General features: G+C 45.9%; 1 protein-coding gene across 1 annotated transcript in view; it reads left to right on the top strand.

Annotated features, from left to right (window-relative positions):
* Positions 1-288: 288 nt before the first annotated feature.
* The window catches only part of EXT1 (exostosin glycosyltransferase 1), a gene marked incomplete at its 5' end in the record, with an annotated part of 180897 nt that continues 162599 nt past the window's right edge, over positions 289-18586 (top strand). Inside the window, one exon of the mRNA XM_083860594.1 lies at positions 289-1235. Within this exon, the coding sequence (XP_083716720.1) occupies positions 289-1235 (947 nt within the window). The remainder of the gene's footprint in view (positions 1236-18586) is intronic.

The raw sequence follows: 18586 nt of genomic DNA, 5'->3' as shown, positions 1-18586 counted from the left end.
GCCCCGCGCGGGGGGCCGGCCCTGAGTGCATGCGGGGCGCCCCGCCGGGCCGCCGCCGGGCCGCCGCCCGCCGCCCCTGAGACACCGGCGGCCGGAAAGTTGCGGCGGTCGCCCACATGCGCGGCCGCGGCCGGCGGCTTGGGGAACGGCGCCGAGCGGAGGTGGGCCGAGAGAGTTTGAAGCGCTCGCCGGCGGGAAGATGGCGGAGGAGCGGAGCTGAGAGCGGCGCCCGGCGAGCTCGGGCTGCCCCCGCCTTCCTCCGCGGCCCCCCGGACCCCCGCCGGACACATGCAGGCCAAAAAACGCTACCTGACGCTGCTCTCCGCCGGCACCTGTCTCGCCCTGCTGCTCTACCTGGGAGGCGTGCGGCTGCGGGCGGCCCGGCACCCGCCGCCCGGTAGCCGGCATGGCCCGCGGCCCGGCGGCGCCGAGCGGCCCTGGCCCCGCTTCCCCGACGCCCTGCGGCCCTTCGCGCCCGCCGAGCGCCCCGGGCCCGAGGGCGGCGGGCGCCTCTCCCCCCGGCAGCGGCGGGACGCCAGCGCCGGCCTCTACCGCGGGCGCCGCTGCCGCATGGAGTCCTGCTTCGACTTCGCCCAGTGCCGGAAAAACGGCTTCAAGGTCTACGTGTACCCGCAGCAGAAAGGGGAGAAGATCGCCGAGAGCTACCAGAACGTCCTGGCCGCCATCGAGGGCTCCCGGTTCTACACCTCGGACCCCGGGCAGGCCTGCCTCTTCGTGCTCAGCCTGGACACGCTGGACCGGGACCAGCTCTCGCCCCAGTACGTGCACAACCTCCGCTCCAAGGTGCAGAGCCTCCACCTGTGGAACAACGGCAGAAACCACCTGATTTTTAATTTATACTCCGGCACCTGGCCCGACTACACCGAGGATGTGGGGTTCGACATCGGCCAGGCTATGCTGGCCAAAGCCAGCATCAGTACTGAAAACTTCAGACCCAACTTTGACGTTTCTATCCCGCTCTTTTCTAAGGATCACCCTAGGACAGGAGGGGAGAAGGGATTTTTGAGGTTTAACACCATCCCTCCTCTCAGGAAGTACATGTTGGTATTCAAGGGGAAAAGGTACCTGACGGGGATAGGGTCAGACACCAGGAATGCCTTATATCACGTCCATAACGGAGAGGATGTTGTCCTCCTGACCACCTGCAAGCACGGCAAAGACTGGCAAAAGCACAAGGATTCGCGCTGCGACCGAGACAACGCCGAATATGAGAAGTAAGTGAGCAGTGCCCCTTCCCTCCCCCGGGCTGTATCCTCAGGGTGGGCAGACGTGTGAGCAGATGTGTGCAGATGTGTGCAGATGTGTGCCAGTGCGCTGGCAGGGGCCGGAGGATGGCATTCATCGCTCCTTTGGGTGAATGGGTGGCTTCCCCCGTCCCCCCTGAGGCTGCCGGCTCTCTCTCGGCCGGGGAAGCTGGCGGCGCGGCACTGAAGGGCGATGCGGTGTCCTGCAGCCCTTTGCTCGGGGGCTGATGAGCTGCATCCGCAGCCCCATGGCTTCCCAAACCTTGCCAGCGGCAGAGGTGCTGTTGGATGGAGGATGCGCTGGCATTTGGCACTGCTTTTTGACCCCCCGGCGCCTCTTGTCTTCCCTGCTCTGAGATAAAGTTTGTAGAAGTCCTGAGCTCTCTCCAGGTTCCCGAAGTGGGTTGGTTGCTCAGGGGGATGGCTGAGATGCGCTTTTCCAAAAAGCACTGCCCGGTGTGTGACCTGTGTCTGTGTATCTTCACAGACAAGCCAGTTATTTGCCTTGCCATATTTCTTCCTCTCAGTTCAAACCAGCAGAGCATCACAGTAAAGAAAAAAAGGAAGGAGTGTTGGCTGTGTTTGTGTCCTGTGTCTGAGTTTCTGGTTTTCACATGTGAGAGGATACACCAGTGATGTGAGCTCAAGCGTGTGCTTTCTGTGAACGCCTGGTTGCTTGCTTTTCGTCGACTTTTATTTTTATTTGTTGGTAATGTCACCGTGAAGCCAAATTTTGTCTCGCTGTACTGCTGCCCTTGTCTTCCAGTCTGCTTTTCAGGTTTGTATAATATAGCTGCCGGGAAAATCGCTTCTGGGAATTACCTCCAGGATTGCGATGCTGACTAAGCCGTTTGCAGCTGATTAGTTCATTTAAAAGCCGACCACCGCTATGTTTGCTGCAGAATCGGTGCCGGCAGATGAAGTTTTTCACACGAGAATATTTCCTGGGTAGCGTGAATTACACACGGAATTAAAACAGACCAGCCGTGCAGCGCTGGGTGATGTGCAGTGGAGCTGCACCCAGAGCTGTCAGCGGCTGGAGGGGTTTGTGCTGCACAGGGGAACGTGGGTGGAAAAAATACTTCTGGAGAGCATTTGGGAAGAAGCTACTTTGGCATTAATGCTGGTGAAAATTTCCGACTGGCTGTTTCCCCACCGAAACTATCCCCGGGGGTTGGAAAGAGACCGGGAAGGTCAGCATTGCAAAGTCGGGAAGCCCGTGTGCTGCCTGGGTGAACTCTGCTCACCTTTTGGTTACTGTAATTCTGCTGCAGAGGGGGAGGAAAGAGCAGTGCAGTTACTCAGTGGACTTTTAGTCCCATTCGTTTTCAGAAGACTGATGTGTGAGTGGTGAAATAATGCACACGTGGAAGCGATACAGCATCAGTGCTGGGTGATCAGTAGAGATACTAAGCTAAGCTCATGGTATTTGTCACTCGGGAGGCCTTTGGCTTGTGATCTCCTTCAGATGCTTTGGGAAAGAAGGGAAACCTGACAATTGCAGCCTTGCAGGCAGGGTATATTGGTTTTTTGTTTATAGATCTGACCAATTGGAGCTAATTTACAGATGGGAAAACTCCTGGTTATTTGCTGTATACTACGGTGTGTGTGCTGTCAAGTTGTCATAAAATCAAACATACCTGCCTGTGGTTTCATGTGAGTCTAATTTTTTTACAGCTATGCCATTTGGTCTAGTAAAGATATACATCTCCCCGTGAGTTCTGCTCCCCATAAAGTGTCATTGCCATTTATTATGGGGAGATTTGTACATAGCAACCCTCAGGGGGTATGACAGCATGGACACAACTAGTGTGCTCTGCTATTCATACAAAAAGCATACATGATGCTAGGATGCAGCTTTGTCAGGGGTGGGGGGCTTCAACATTTGTTGCAATGCTGCTGTTAAAAGAAAAGAACTAAAAACTGATGCTGATGAGATAAAATTACTCCAAGAATTGATGCAGGCTCAGTCCGTGGTCAGGCTGCTGAGGTGAAGGGGTTTGCTCTAGTGAACAGCTGTAGATGCTGCAGCTCTTTGACCCAGCACCTTACCGGGGGTGAGGGCAGCCCTGGCAGAGCGTGTGCTGCCCCTTCCCACTTGTGCCTGGATACCAATGCACAGCAGAGTGTGCCATCTGCTGCTCTCACAGCACCGTGTCCTGCCGGGGCCTGTGCCTGCTGCCTCCTCTGTGCCTGTAGGGACCATGTTTGGTCCTCCACTCCCTTGATAAAACCTGCCAGGGTAGCATGACACAGCCCTCCACTTGAAATGCTTCTGTGCTGATGTGTATCTCAGGTGTGAAAGCTGTGGAAGGAACTCCATTTTTCATCCCACATAAAGCAGCATCTGATCATCAATGAGGCTGTAGTGATTGGAAAGAAGAGTTTCTAAATATATCTGGGCCTTGAGAACTGCGCATGGAGTGACTCTTGTGAGGCATTTGGGGCTTGGATTTAACAATGCATCCTCAAGGTTTTAATCAAAAAGAAGGAGAAGCATGCTCTCCAGGGTACATCTATTGGCATATCCAGTTGGGAGTTGCATATTGTGCTTTTCTGTGCTGATTTTCCTATCCTCTGCTGTGATACTTACACCACTTCATTTAAAGACAGTTAGTGTAGGTGCCCTGGGCATGGAGAGCTGGCCTTGAGATACCAGTGCTTGCTAGAGTGATGTATGAATGATTTAGTCTAGGTCAAAGGCCTTGCCAAACCAGATAAATTAGGTAACCAGATTTTAAAACGTGCTAACCTTGTGTTAGCAGGGTGGTGGTGTTATGTGTTAGGCTTGGGGCTGCACAGATCACAAGCTACTTGTGATGAGATTTCATCTAGGGTGTAACATTTGGTGTTGGGTTCACATGAGGTCCACCTGTCTGCTGCATGTGGTGTTTCCTCTCTGGGAGATTGAAAAAAAAACCATAAAAAGTGACTTCCTGACCTCTGGAAAAATGTGTAGAGTGTCTTACTGTGTTTGGGGGAAAGGAGGGATGGGCATGTGAGTATTTGACTGTCTCTGTGAATTGTATTGAAAGATCCATCTGTATGTCACAGCTAATTAATTTGCATCCTAGTTATGCATCTCAGCAGATAAAGCTGAGGCAGACTAAAATGAATTACATTATCATGATTAGGCTGCTAGCAAACAGGATATAAAAGAAAACAAAGAAAACCTCTGGTTTTCTTTAGAGTGTCCTTGGTTGTCAGAGTTGGCCTTTGTCACCCAGCACTAGGGCAGCTGGGCTTTCTGAATTCCTCCACAATAAGATTTCAGCCTCAAGCTTTCCATTTCACAAAGGGTTAAGGGAATAAAAGCTGCTGCTGCTGAAGTTTGAAGACAGCCTCTTAAATATTTAATGACAGTCTAAATATATACATATGTACAATGTGTTTTAAACAAAGGCAGAATTCATATACAGGCTTAACTGGTTCCAAATAATTACTTTTTGGAAGGTAATATAAATGACTGTGGATACCAAAAGAAATGAAGGAATGTGATGTTCTAGTAAAGCCAGATGCAGAAAAGAGGTTTGCACCAAAATGAGGATCTTTCTAGGAAAGTGAAATAATGTCCGTGGCATATCCCCTGACCTGCAGCAACCTTGCCCTTGAAAGATGGAGAGGGTAGCAGTGATAGTGTCAAAAAGCATAAGGTCTCACCAAAAGCTCATTCAAGGAGACTTTTTCCTCATCCATGCTTGATATCTGAAGTTAATGATGAGAATGAAGCAAAAGGGGAAAAAAAAAGAAAGGAGTAGAATGGAGGAGGAAAAGTGAGAAAAAACCATATTTTTGGAGAAAAGTGAGCTATGGTGGAGGACAAATAGCGTAATGAGGCATTCTTTACAGACTAGGTTTTTTGACTAGTCAGTGCTCAAAAAAGCCTGTGTGATCATGACTGAACTGAGAGGTAAAACACGCAGGACCTCATGAGGTGGGACTCGTTCTGCCACAGGAGGTTGGAGGCTGGTGGTAGTGGAGGAGGAGCCTGGGGAAGGAGCTGCTCCCAGATCTATCTGGGGCTGCTCCATGCTGGCAGAAGAGGGAGAGAGCAGCAGCACCTTGCATGCTTATACCAGTGAGGTATCTCTGCAGGGCACACAGTTGCACTAGACAGGGTTGGATGTGTACTTTTACAGGAGAATATATCCAGCTGAACATTTTCATGGGTGCCTGGTACCCAGTGGGTTTACCTGGTGTGCACTCTACTGGTGGAACATGTGCCAGTCACAGCTGAGCCTCCCACCCTCGAAAATCGTGAGTAAAGGTCGCAGTCATGCAACAGGCACAGAATGGGAAGAAAAACAAGTTTTAGTTTTGCTTCTTTCCCACTAGGAATGAAATACACATACTGAGGAAGTACCCACAAGGAATGGCTTTGCCACTCAGCAGACTGGCATGAGGATGTGAAGTAAGGCTTAGACTTGCCCATCCAACATGGGATCATAATTGATCCGTGTGCATGTATGTGCACGTTTCAAACAAAGGTGAAACTCTTGTATTTTTAATATACAGAGCTTCCGTGTATTGTACTAAAATACATATGTAAATGCCATCCTTAATCACTCGCAGTATTATTTTTTGAATTATCTAAAAGCCTTCACAAGTCAGCTCATATGCAGCTATTTAGGACAGGTCTGAGAAATCACCCAGGTTCAGAGTGCCTGTTTAGGACATCTGAAATGAGATGGGAACCAGTCAGTGCATCTCGTATGCAAGATGCATATAAGGCTGTTTTGGGAGCTTGGATTAAACTCAAAAACTACTGAGAGCGCTTGGGCATTTTCCCAGAGTATCTTGGCTCCTACAGAGACCTGTCCCCACCAGACTACTTTTTAATATCGATTTTTGAGAAACTGGAAATTCGCCTGGTTTACAATACATTTATCCAAAATGCAGTAAGCAGGTAAATAACAAAGCTTTAATGGACGTCTGAGAATATAGGACTTGCTCTATTGTGTTCTTCCTCTTGCTCTCTTTATGTATTGCAGAGTGTCTTTATGTGCCTGTTGATGCTGATTTAATGCAGGTAGGGCCCTGAGGGGTGGGAGCTTCCAGAGCCTCCAGGCTGATGTGTTGGCAGGAGCTGGGAGCAGGGGCGACAGGAGCATCCCTAAGCTCCCAGGCAGCTGTGCAATCCTCAGCCTGGCCGTTTGCAGCAGGCTGTTCCTCTCGGCAGAGCTGTGGGAGCGGGTGGATCCGTGCGCGTGGAGCGCGTTCCCCGCACAAGCAGTGCCGGGCGCTGCCGCCTGTGTGGCCGGGTGTGGAGGGTCAGGCACTGGCAAAGGAGCCCACCCTGCCCGCGGGCCTTAAACCAGGCACCCTCCTAACCTCAAGTAATTAAGTTTTCTTGTGGGGTGAGTTATTATTATAATTGGTTGCCCCAGGCCTTCCTGTGTCTTTCTGTGAAGCATCTCATACAAGGCTGCGTGGTGACAAAGCATTACAGTGGATGGGTGATCCTGGTCTGCAGCAGGTGTTTTCTGTGTGCAGAATGTATGTGAACACAGCTTGCACAGCTAGAGGGGCTCTGATTTTATTTTTCCTGCCTAGGAAAATTGATCTAGGATAATTTATCGATAAATACTCATCATTGAAGAGACACTTGATGATAGAACAAAATTCAAAGAAAAAATTATCTGAGTCATCATTTTAAATGGAATTAATCTGGAAGCAAGTAGTTTCAAGGGCTTGTTGAACCCAGATCAGAGCTGAACTAAGAACAACAGTTCCAGCTACCTATTTTGGCAAGAGGAAGTCCTGTTGTGCCCCCAGCTAGGTGGCCTCAGCAAGGTGCTGCAGAGTATCCCCTGGTGCTCCTGCCTCCTTCCTCTCCCTGGCTGGGTGTTTCACAGGGGAAAGTCCGACTTCTGCAGGACATTTTGTAGTGGCCTAAAGTAAGTTTCACTGAAAACGCTCCTAAGGGAGGGAGGTGGCTGAATTTGGGGTTCTCTTGCGGGTTGTGTGCAGCTGCCTGCTGCTCCCTGCTGCACTGAGGGCATTCTCAGTTGTGGGCCTGTTTGCATCCATGCATCTGTGAAGTAGTGCATCTCGCTGGGAGAATGGCATCAAATAAGAGGAGTTCCAGCTTAAAACAAACCCAAGCAAAAAGACTACTGGTCTGACTGCTGGGGATAATCCTTTTGCCCCACATACAGTCCTGGAACAGCCCGCTGGAAAGTAAACCAGCAGCCGCTTGTGGGAGAGGGAAGTAAATGAAACTGGTCGGCAGAAAGCACTTATTTACTCAACAGATGTGAGTCAAGAGAATGTGCTGTAATCTGATGATTTCTGGAGTATTATCTGTGATTGTTTTCCTTTTCTCTCCGAAGGGTTTCTTTCAGAAAATCCACAGAGTTTTGTGGTCTTGGGTAAACAAACCGTTTTGTTGACCAGAGAAGAGTAATTGGTAGGTACATGGACAACTGTCTGGCCTGTGAATGGAGTTAAATGCTGTGTTCTGAGCTGCTAAGGTGACCGACTTCTCATGGACTTGGCTATATCTAGACAATGATGCAAGATTTATACTCCTGTCTCATGTTATATGGATATTAGTTTACCCTGTGGGAATGTGTCTATAAGTTATATTTAAGGTTCTATACCTTTTCACATTGCCAAGTATTCGGGACATACAGGTTTCAAAACCTTCTCATGGTTTACACAGAGCAATAGATTTGTTCCTCTTTCTCTGTTCATCCAGCTATGCTGCGCTTTTATGTGAGGCTTTGTGTTGCTCTCTTTTCATTCTGAATTTCAAGAGTAAACAGGACATGTATCATCACTGTTTTGCCCTTGATTTAAGAGCCTCCTCAGTCAGCTGTAGCATTGATGCTACATAATGCTGGTACAACTCATCCCCACATCTCTGTAGAAGGCAGGGAGGGAGGCAGCTGTGGCAGGAGGTGCCTGTGACACCAGGTGTGCACAGGAGCAATTAAAGATCCCAGCCAGAGAATGGTGGGAGTCTTTTCTTCCACTTATATAGCAAATTATAATTTATAACAGTTGACAGCCACACATGAGAAGAAACTATCCTAGTGTTGTGGCACGAGTGCCACATAGCCTTGGAGGGTGTTTGATGGCCAGGAGGTGGGAGATCAGCATACTGCTGTGGTGCAGGAGAGCCTACTTTAAGAAATTAATTCCAAATGAGAACAAAAGAGAAGAGATTCATTTCATATGAGAAGGGGGAAGTAGTGTTTTAAGAAATACAGGCCCTATCTCAGCAAAATGTTATGTCTTGTCAGCTTTCCTGGGAAAAAAATGGTATGAATGCTGCCAGCCTGATGACTTTCCAAGTGCAATCTAACTTCCTAAAATGTTGTAATTTCTTAGAATAAGAAAACATAACTGTAGGCCAGTCAGGAGGGTTAGACCTCCTTGATTATACAAGAAAGAAGAGACTGTTTTCTTTAAATATCTGGTGTTTCCATGCTTGTCTCTCCCACCAATTTTAGCTTCAGTTTGTGGTGTGGTTTAGTGCTGTCTCACTGGCCAGGATGCTAAATGGGCATTCCCTGAAAGGTGGTAGAGGTGGGATGTTTGTGTTGGCTAAATCAGACTCCCATTCCATACTCCAGTAAGTCAGACTTCTCAACCCTCCCGCAGTCCCTGGGAGAAGTGAGGTGCTGGCAGGGCTGTTGCAGGAGCTCCTGCCTAGATGTGGTCTCAAGGCTGCAGTCTGACAGCCAGGATTGCCACTGGCAACCATGGTTACGTTTCCATATGCTTTTAAAATGGAAGGAAGTCTTTGCTTTTCCTGAGCATTTGTGGGGTTTACTTTAGTGCTTTATAATGTTTAGACCCTGTGTAAAACTGAAATACTGCTCTTTTATGTTTTCTGTATCCCCTTCTCAGGAAGCATCAGTGAGCATAGGTCTAAAATGATTTTCCAATAAAAGGTGACAGTTGTCAGAAGCAGTATAAAGCAGCTCTTCTCTGTGTATCTGGTGAGGGCAAATAGCCTCTAAAGCTTTTTTGGGGTTTGACTTGTCCTAGGTCAGGACATGTTTGGTGTATGAACCTTTTAACTCTCCTTGGTTCACTCAGCTGCTACCAAAGACCACTGCTTTTCCAGGCACTTGAACCACTGTCGTTCCTGATCACTCCTCCAAGGGCTCCTGTGGTGCAGTTAGCAAATTCAGTAAAGCCTCTGTAAGTTGACTTATTTCTCCATGATGGTTTCTAGTCCAGAAATACATGGAAACAAAATAATTCCTGGGTTCCTAAGTGAATTTCCCGTTTATTCACTTTTTCCCCTCTAATATCCTCTTTGTGTTTATGAATGAAACAGAATTAGGGCTAATTTAGTTGATTGGCTGCAAAACAAAAGTATTCAACGCTAAGAATGGGAAATGAGAAGGCCTTTCTGAAATGTTACTTCTTTGCATAATTGTAATAGATTATAATTATATATTTGGGTGTTTAGCAGTGGATTTGCTGTAAACACCGTGGTGGGAAATCTGTCGTCGCTCACTTGTGTCGGTTCGAGTCCCAGTGCTGTCCTGTCAGTGGCTGTACCAGCATCTCTAACATCATCTTCTCCTTGGGCAGGATGACGTGCCACAGAGAATGCAATCCCCAGTTCCCTTCCCAGCTCCTCCTACAAAATTACAGCTGGTCGATGTGGCCATGTCAGACTGTTGACACAAATCAATAAGATCAATCATTCTCCAGCTCCTAAACAAAATTGAGAGCGTGATGCCGACGGCCCGCGCGTAGCAGTAAATTCCTAAAGGAAAATCGCATACCAGGGTGTTTGCTGAGTGTGTCTGTGGGGGATCCTGTCCCGTTAATAATTAGTTCTCTGAGGCTGTAAAAAGGAGAATGGTATAAATACTTGGCTAGAGCTGCAATATGTGTTATGACCCCTGCAGCCTTCAGGCTGATGGAGAACATCACCTGACCAACAGCAATGTGGGAGACAGGGGAGCATTGCAGTGTTCGGGTAGGAATCCTGTTTTTCTTCATTCTCCTGGAAGATCTTGACTTCTGATACTGGTTTTTGCCTGGCGAATAATTGCAGGCATTTTATCACAATACTGGAATTCCTGGTGCAGTCAGGTGGTTCAGTGTGTTACTACCAGAAAGCCCATCAGAATTGTAGTTTCTGTAGTAGTTAAGAAATAATTCAGAGGCTGCTTCTAAAAATCAGAATCTTTGTCTGAAGGGAAGGACAAACTTTTGTTATAATGTCTGAGTTTATATCTCTGAAGGCTTGTTTTGGTGTGTCTGCTCATAGACTCAGTCAGCTGCTTCAGGAAGATAAACACATGAATGTTTAATCTTATGAGTTTGCCACCAACCATTGCGCTGGGTGCTAGCAGATTTTTCTTTTAATTAAATGTATTTTATCTAATCCTAATGGGAAACGTAATTATAGGATTTATTTTTTAATATGATGATTTCAGAATTATTTTATAAAGAAGAGTAACACTTCCCCCTAAGGGTGGTTTAAAAATCAGCAAACAAAAATAGAAAAAACTAAAGTATACTTTGCTAAAAGTAATAAATCTCAGACAAGATGTAAAAAAACCCAAAAAAGGCAGCTGAAATGTTGGAGCTGCAATAAAGCTGAAAATTAATGATCAGTAGGTTGCTGCTGCAAGAGAGTGAATGCATTATGGATTTGAGGAGATGCCTATAGGTTATTAAATGCCAGCAAATTTTTGCATAAGCAGTAGAAAACCCTGATCAGAAATTGTAAAACGGTGTGAGCTGCAGCTGGAAGATCCACAGAGGATGTGAGCACCATGTGTATGGGTGAAACATAAGAAAGTGCTTTGCAGGATCATGGTCTGTAGTTGCATGCTAAGCTCCTTTAGTTTCCGATCTGAAGGATTTAAATGTTTCAGTAAGGCATGACTGTAGTCGCAGAAAGGGATTTATCATACTTTGCAAAGAAGGTGTGTATGGCTGTTTAAAATAATTTAAAACAAATAACATTCCTTCACCCTTCCACACTCCCTTACATTTTTTTTTTCCTCTAAACCCAAAAGCTTAGGCTACTACTTGAATTGTAATGGAATAATATATCAAGTGAGTGATCACATCAGGCATGGACACTTACCAAATCACAGCGAGATAACTGTGAATAACTCTCTAGTTTCAACAATTTGCATGGCCATTAACAATTGATGGGTTTCCCTTAGAACCGCATTATCTATGGCAGCAGGATCTATTCCTGTGCACTGCTCCTGCATACTAAGTGCCAGACAAATTCTCAAAACTGAGGATAATAAAAAATCTGATAGCAGCAAGGTGAATGAAGCAGGTAGGAATTTCAATGCAACATTTTTTGAAGATAGGGAAATATTTCAGGCAGTCATGCGTTTTCATAACTGTTCTTCATCCCCTTTCCCTGCCTACTTCTTTTACTACAGTTTTGCGAGTTTTAATTCAAGCTGGTGTTAGGTTTCTCTTCACTGCTTGGCATCTCTTCACGCTTGATAGTCAGTCTGGCCTGTGGATCAATTAAAGTAAGATTTTAAAATGCCTTCTCTCACAGTTTTGTGTTGGGACTGTTGTCTTCAGAAGCTTTTATTCATATTTGACAAAAAGTTAAATGGCGCAGAATTTAGCTGTCCTAGATTGTTGGGTGGCTCTTTCATGGGAGCCATTTCCAGCAGGTGCCAATGATGCGCTTTCCTTATTAGAATCATGTCACCATTTTAATAAGTGTGCATCCCTTATTTCTAGTGCTTTCATCTCTGCCTGACAGCATGCCAGTTCTTTCCAGATTCCTATACCAAGCTGACTTTTCCAGCCCCAAATCTTTCTCTTTATTTCTCTTTCTCACCCTTTTCCCTCTCCCCCTTTCTTCTCACGGTGCTGTTGTTGTGGCAAGATGAAAGCAGCTGAGTGAAGCGGTGGCAGGGAAAGCTCAGGTAATCAAAGAGCACCAGCGGCTGGAGCTGTGTGAAGGCAGGTGGGTGACACATCAAAGTCGGGTACGTGTGCTTGCTGCTCTCACCTCTCCTCGTAAATGACCCTCCTGCCATAAACAGAGTTCCTGGGGTTAATTTGTGAGTTCACGCGCACACAAATGCAATTACTTCTCTATGGCCTTCCCAAAGAGACCAGTAATAAAATCTTAGCTTTGTTCTTTGGAATATGGCTTTTGCAGATGTGATGTGTAAGGAGACAAAGCCTGAGCAGGAGGTGTTGTTGATAGCAGGAGGTGATTGTTCATCTTCAGCTGAGGGTAGCCCATCACCTTATCCATCCTGTCTGCCTGTTAGTGTTGTTTCAGGGTCACTGTAGGCAGGATGAGAGTGGAAGGTCTGAGCAGCATCTGGCTGTCCCCAACTGGGCCTTGCATAGTCAGAGACCCTGAGAATGTGTTGTCAAGGCCCCCCTTGGCTAGGGCAGGCAGCACCCCTCTCTCAGCTGCATATGGGTGCTGCTTCCTGACCTCTGCACTCAGTGTGAAGGCTTCAGGTCCCCTCAGCTCAGTAGAAGCCCCAAATTCCCACTCATCTCTCACTCTGTGCATGTCTCTTGATATGGAGCTGACTTTGGGGCTGGCTATTATCTCAGCTGTTGCCTCTCCTCAGATCCTCCTTTTTCTTTGCTGTGGAGCTCAATAGTTGAGCATCTCAAGGTCTGGGTTGACTCTTGCTCTGTGTTTGTGCAGGGGGATCTGGTCCTTGTCTTAACTGTTTGCACGGAAGGTGTCGAAAAATCATTGCACTCTGCTCCTGCCATTTTTGACAAGACTCTTCCTCACTGCCTGCTGATGCCTGTTTCAGTTACTGTTGCTGAGAACCAAAATAACCAGGGCACTTGTCTATTGACTTTCTGTATCACATCATTACTGAATTGCAGTGAAAACAGGTTTTCATCTTTTGTTTTATTAGCTATTTCTCATGGCCTGTAATAGTAACCTTTTCTAGCAATTTTTTTTTACTCTTTCATTTTTAATGAAAATCCTTTATGACACAGGTCACTGTAAAATAATTCACAGTGAAATTGTGTGTGTTATTTGGGTCTAAAACTGGTAATTTAAGAATTTAGGGATAGTGGTGTGATCCCTGTGTGCCCTGTTTGCTGTAGTTACTGGTTATAGCAATAGTTCTTACTTTAACTTTGGTCTCAGGGTAACCATGTTTCACAATAATCAATGCACTGATTACTGTAATTGCAGCTTGTGGTACTGTGGTCTTACAATTAACTGGCTAGGCAAATAAAGTATGGAACTTAATGAATATTTGTAAACAAACTTGATTAGGAAGTAGGTTGAGGATATGCACTGGTGGAGGATAATAGAAGAGACCCATCCTCAGCTTTGATAAACAGAACAGATGGAAACCTGAAAATGAGCAGCAAAGCATGGAAACCATCCCGCTGCTGTTTACCTTGCATTTATTGCTGCACCATGCCTTAAAGAAATCTCTCCTTAAAAAATTGGAACTTGACTCGCCACTGCAATGAGATCCTGCATTGACAATTTCAGGAACGTTGGCTGTGTTTTGCTGTCCTTGAGGAGCTGCATCCTATTTTTGCTTGTTATTGGTTATGCTTTGTGTGCCTCTCTCTGGTTGTGTCCACGTGTTTCATATGCATGTCCTTCATCTCAGGTGTAGAGGCCTGTCCTGCACCCTCTGTCAGGCTATTTGGGAGTGTTCTGTATGAGTCTGGCAAGTTAACAGTAAAAGGGTATGTCAGGTTTTGGATGTTGCTTTAAGGTTGCCAGAAATCCCTTTACACCTCCTTGCCTTCTCTCTTCTCTTTCTCCATCTTTATTCCATCTTTAGGAACTTGACTTTTATTTGCAGGTTTTCCTGGCCAAGTACATGGGTGTCTCTTTAACAAAAGTAGATTAATTCCTGCTTACCTCTCTCTCTATTTTTTTGTTTTTTTTTGTTTTTTTGAAGCTTTTGGTTATCTGCTAAGTTTGGCATTAATGGAAATGCATGAAAGGGAAAAGTGTAAGGAGTCTTGGGCAGAGAGCTCCTGCCCTGAGCAATAGGCTGGTGAGTGGCTGCTCCTGCTGCAGGAGCTTGGAGGGGGGGGGTCTTCCAGTTCATCTGTTTGTTTCCTACCTGCTGGTTTCCAACAGTATTAATTTTTATGCATTTATTGTATTTAATTAAAAGCAGGGCTGCTTACAGCAATGCTTGCGGAGATTCTGCTTCTCCCCCAAATGCAACAAATAGGCATCTGGTATTTGTTTTGTATAACACAATCCTCATAAAATGAAAAGTAATAAAACATAATTATCTGTAAAGGCTTGTTTTATAAGCCTAGGAATGAGCTTGTTCCTGCCTTGTTTTTGTCTAGTTGTAAGATGGTTTTAGCCCCTCTCCAGATTAACAGAGAATCAGTTATTACAGTATTTTAAACCCTGGTGTATAAAGGTAGAAGGTGGTATGAATACATGCACAGGATAGGACTACTGGATCTCTAGAGGTGAGAATCGTCTTTCTGTTCCTTTTAGAAGTTTTTCCCTTACTAACAATGGATTTTATTTGAAAGCTTTGGTAAAGTAAGAGGGAATAAATCTGTGGGGCTGCATGAACAATTCAGTATTTCTCAGTTGTAGGCCTTAAAGTTGGGTTTAAGCCCTTTCTACACGCTGCTCATCCTTAGCAGTGCGAAGGACAAGTGTTGTGGGTCCATGCTCATGCTTGGATGTGGGTAGGATTCCTTGATTTGCCCTCACTGCATTATTGAACAGACTTAACTGCTGTGTGTCTTCATTTCTCAGAGCATTGCTGGCTTGATCCACCTCCAGAGGTTGTCGGGACTCCCAGCACAGGATTCAGCAGTTTTGAAGAGCTAATTATACTCATTTCACCTTAGATTTGCTGCTTGCTGTTTGTTTGTAGGCAACTATGCCATTTTGCTTGCCTTTGGCTTGCTGTAACCCTGCAAAGCCCTGCCTGCCACCACATGCTAGCAGTATATTTTTCTGGGAAAAGGTGAAACCAGATAATTCAAACCAATTAGATAGTAAGATGAGACACGCAAGTAGCTTATGGCTGTCTGAAGATGATGTGTGAAAACCAAATCCTTTTGGTTTTCAACTCACAGTCCAAACTTACTACTTTTTTATTTTTCTTTAAAATTGTAGTAAGCAAGAATCCACTTTTTTGTAATGAAAACTGAAGGCTGTGGGGCTGTAATGCACCTTCAACTCCAGTGTGCTTTGGAATAGGTTTGCTTCAATCCTGTTCTTCTGTGCACAATTAATTAAAGTGATAGAAGAGAGCTTCACTCAGCTTTTATGTGAATTGTAGCTTTCTCAAAACCAGATATGACTTAGGTATTGCTTTCTCTTCTGCAAGACAAGCCTTGTAATTTTGAATCTTGATGAGTGGCAGCTTTTGTTCTGTGAGTCTCAGAAACAATGGGGTTGGGAACACATAACAAATTGCCAAATGATAGCACTTTGGAGAGAAGAATCTTCTTCAAGTGCCTCATTCCCTGTATCTTTTGTTCTGCAGAGGCTTCCTTGATGCAGCCCCAGGGGTAGAGACCGACTGCTGGGGCAAGGAGATGCTCCACTGGCAAGTTTTGCTTTCTGGGCAGCAGCAGTCCCTGGGCACGGCCGTGTGCTGAGCTGCTGCTGCTGCTGCCCTGCATTGAAGTAATTTCCTTGAAATACATTTTCCTTGAAATACACTTTTTATTCCTCATATCTGGGGATACTGGTGTAATCTGCTCATTGCCGACTTCAGTTGTTTAACAGCACTTCAGTTGTGGCCGCTCTGAGTCCTCAGCCAGAGCACGGCCAGCAGCAGCAGGGGAGGTGTTGGGAGGCACCCAGCTGCCTTATGTGATGTTGCTTTTCATGGCCAGAAGTCTTTGATCTATTCAAACAGAAGTCTGAGAAGTGGGGGATGGATGCCACATTGCAGGATGATGTGTAAATGCATCCCTTTGCACCAAAGTTCCATTTAACCTTAAAGCTAAATGTGTCTTGTATGTCAGAGGCTGCAGAGTCCAGCTACAAGTCAAATGGTCTGAGATGTTTGTCATCCCCACACAGTATATAATATCCACTTTTTCATGCAAGGTCTGGCATTCAACTGTTGTATTTTTTATCTGGGGTATTGCTCTACTTAGGTGTAGGATAGGGAGATATCTCCCTGGAAAGTTAACTGGTCCATAATTCATTAATGTCTCCAGAATGTTCTGAGACCAGTATTGCTTTGCTGTTCACAGCAACAGGATTGAATTTAAAAGTTTTGATGGCTTCTGATTCAGACTTCTTATTTCTCAGGAATAATTGGGTTTTGCTTTACCAGTGCAAATGAAGTGAAGCCTTTAGCTTCAGTCCTGCTATCAGTGTAGCACGGACTCATTATTTGTTCTCTTACCCATTGTGTGCAGGGTGATCGCTTTTGGCACATTTTCTTTTAAATGCAACGTAAAGTGAAATCCTGTTATTTGCACACATCCTGTGGCATGCATCTTCAAAGCGTCTAGGCAACCTTTATGTAGATGACACTTTTAACTCAAACTTTTCCATCATTATGAGTGTGGTCCTGTGAAAAGAAGCAGGATGAAAAAGGGAGAGAAGAAAGGGCTGGCTTGAACTCACTTTGGGCAGCTTGAGTCACTTGTAAGACTCTTTGTAGGAGTATGACATACACTGAAGATCTCTGCTCCCTTACACTTAAAACATCAACTTCAAACTATTCCATGTTTTTTCCTTTGAGCTTGGGCAGGTAGGGGATCTCCTGGCTCTGCTGGAGTTGATGGTAGATCTATCAGGAAAGGGGGATTTCGGAGCTTCTGCAATCCTGCACCAAGCACTGGACTTCTTGTGTGGTTCTTGGCTCTAGGCTTAAGAGGATGAGTGGTCCAAAGTGTCTGCAGCTGTAGCCCTGGGAGGTGTGTGTATTCTGACAGCTTTTGAGTTCAGTTGTGCTTCTCAGAAAACAAGAGCTGAATGGAAGACTTAGAAGACTTAAGGGGAAGCCATCATTGCAACCCCTGCAAGGAAGAAGTAAAGCTTACTCAAAGGAGATTTTTTGAATAAGAGTGTGTCTGGGGGGTCAGGTGTGATCATGAGCCATCAATGGTGCAGATGGAGCAGGCATCACTGCCACAGCAGTATGATCTCAGTTGGGAATTGGTCTCCAAAGCCAAGGTCACTGACATGTGCTGCACGAGTAATGTTGTGGCCCCAGATTTTGTGTCAGGATGGATGTAATCTGTTAGAGCAGTTCTGCTTCAGCTAAATCGAGCAAGCTTCCTCCAGGCAGGAAACAGGGCCAGTGCAAACATCACACCATGTGCTGGGGTTGCTTTGGCAGAAATAGGATTGGCATCCTCACGTTTGATACTTACTGACCTGGGGCTGTGGGTGATCAGCATGGTGCACGTTGATATTAAGGAACATATTGGTGGTGTAGGTCAGTGTACACAACAAAACAATCACAATTCCCCCCTCCCCATCAATAAACAGCATAAACAACTCTCACTTTGCCACGCTGGCCTGATGCTGCGGAACATCATATGTTCCCTATCCAACTCCTTAGGAGAATGAGGGTGTTTGGAGGACTGATGCCAGAAGACTGGGACCGTGGTTCGAGGAGATAAAAGGTTGTGTGTCTGTGATTCACATTTACTGGGAGATGATTCCTTTGGGTTCTCATTGCATTCAGGGTGTCAGCCCCAATACAAGTGACTGTGATGGCATCTTCCCACATGTAGTTAAGTTGGCCCAGAGGAGCAAGCTGAAGGGAAGGGTGGATGGGATGGGAGGTACTGTATGCCATGGTTACCCCAGGTGCTGGGTTTAGGAGATGGCAGCCCCAAGCAGCTCACTGAGGTTTCCCTGGAAGCTGATGCAGAACAGAAAACAAAGCTCAGGTTTCTCAAGACTCCTGTTGCCACATCCCCTTCTGCATATTCATGCCACTCCTCTGGTCTTTATCCATAGCTGGGCATGAGTGTCTAGCAATAGTAGGACAGCGAGTGCAGCTGTTTCTTAGGGAGTGCTAAAAGGCAAAAGTTGGGAATGGTCTGGATAAATATTTAAAGCATGGGGAGGAAGGGTCCAGATTTTTGTGTTTGAATGCTTAGGACAGTAAGTGAAAGCTTCCTCTTGCAAGGTAAGGCAATTATGTTCGTAGCCAGAGGTTGGCTTTGGGGTTTCTTTATTACTACTATTATTATTATTATTAGCCAGCTGTTTATATAATCTTGACTTAAGTTCTGTGCTACAAAGGCTAAAATCATTATCTAGGACTTCATGATTAATGTCCAGTTTGCCTGTAATGAGGGTACCACCGGTAAGTATCCCCATGTAATGCTATCCCTACTTTGACCTTAAGTATGGATTGGTCGGGAAGATGAGAGTAGTCAAT

Source organism: Zosterops lateralis (genome assembly GCF_965231275.1).
Source record: "Zosterops lateralis genome assembly, chromosome: 1".
NCBI classification, from domain to species: Eukaryota; Metazoa; Chordata; class Aves; order Passeriformes; family Zosteropidae; genus Zosterops; species Zosterops lateralis.
Note: the sequence above shows the minus strand (reverse complement) of the source record. Positions and strands in the feature narration are given on the sequence as shown.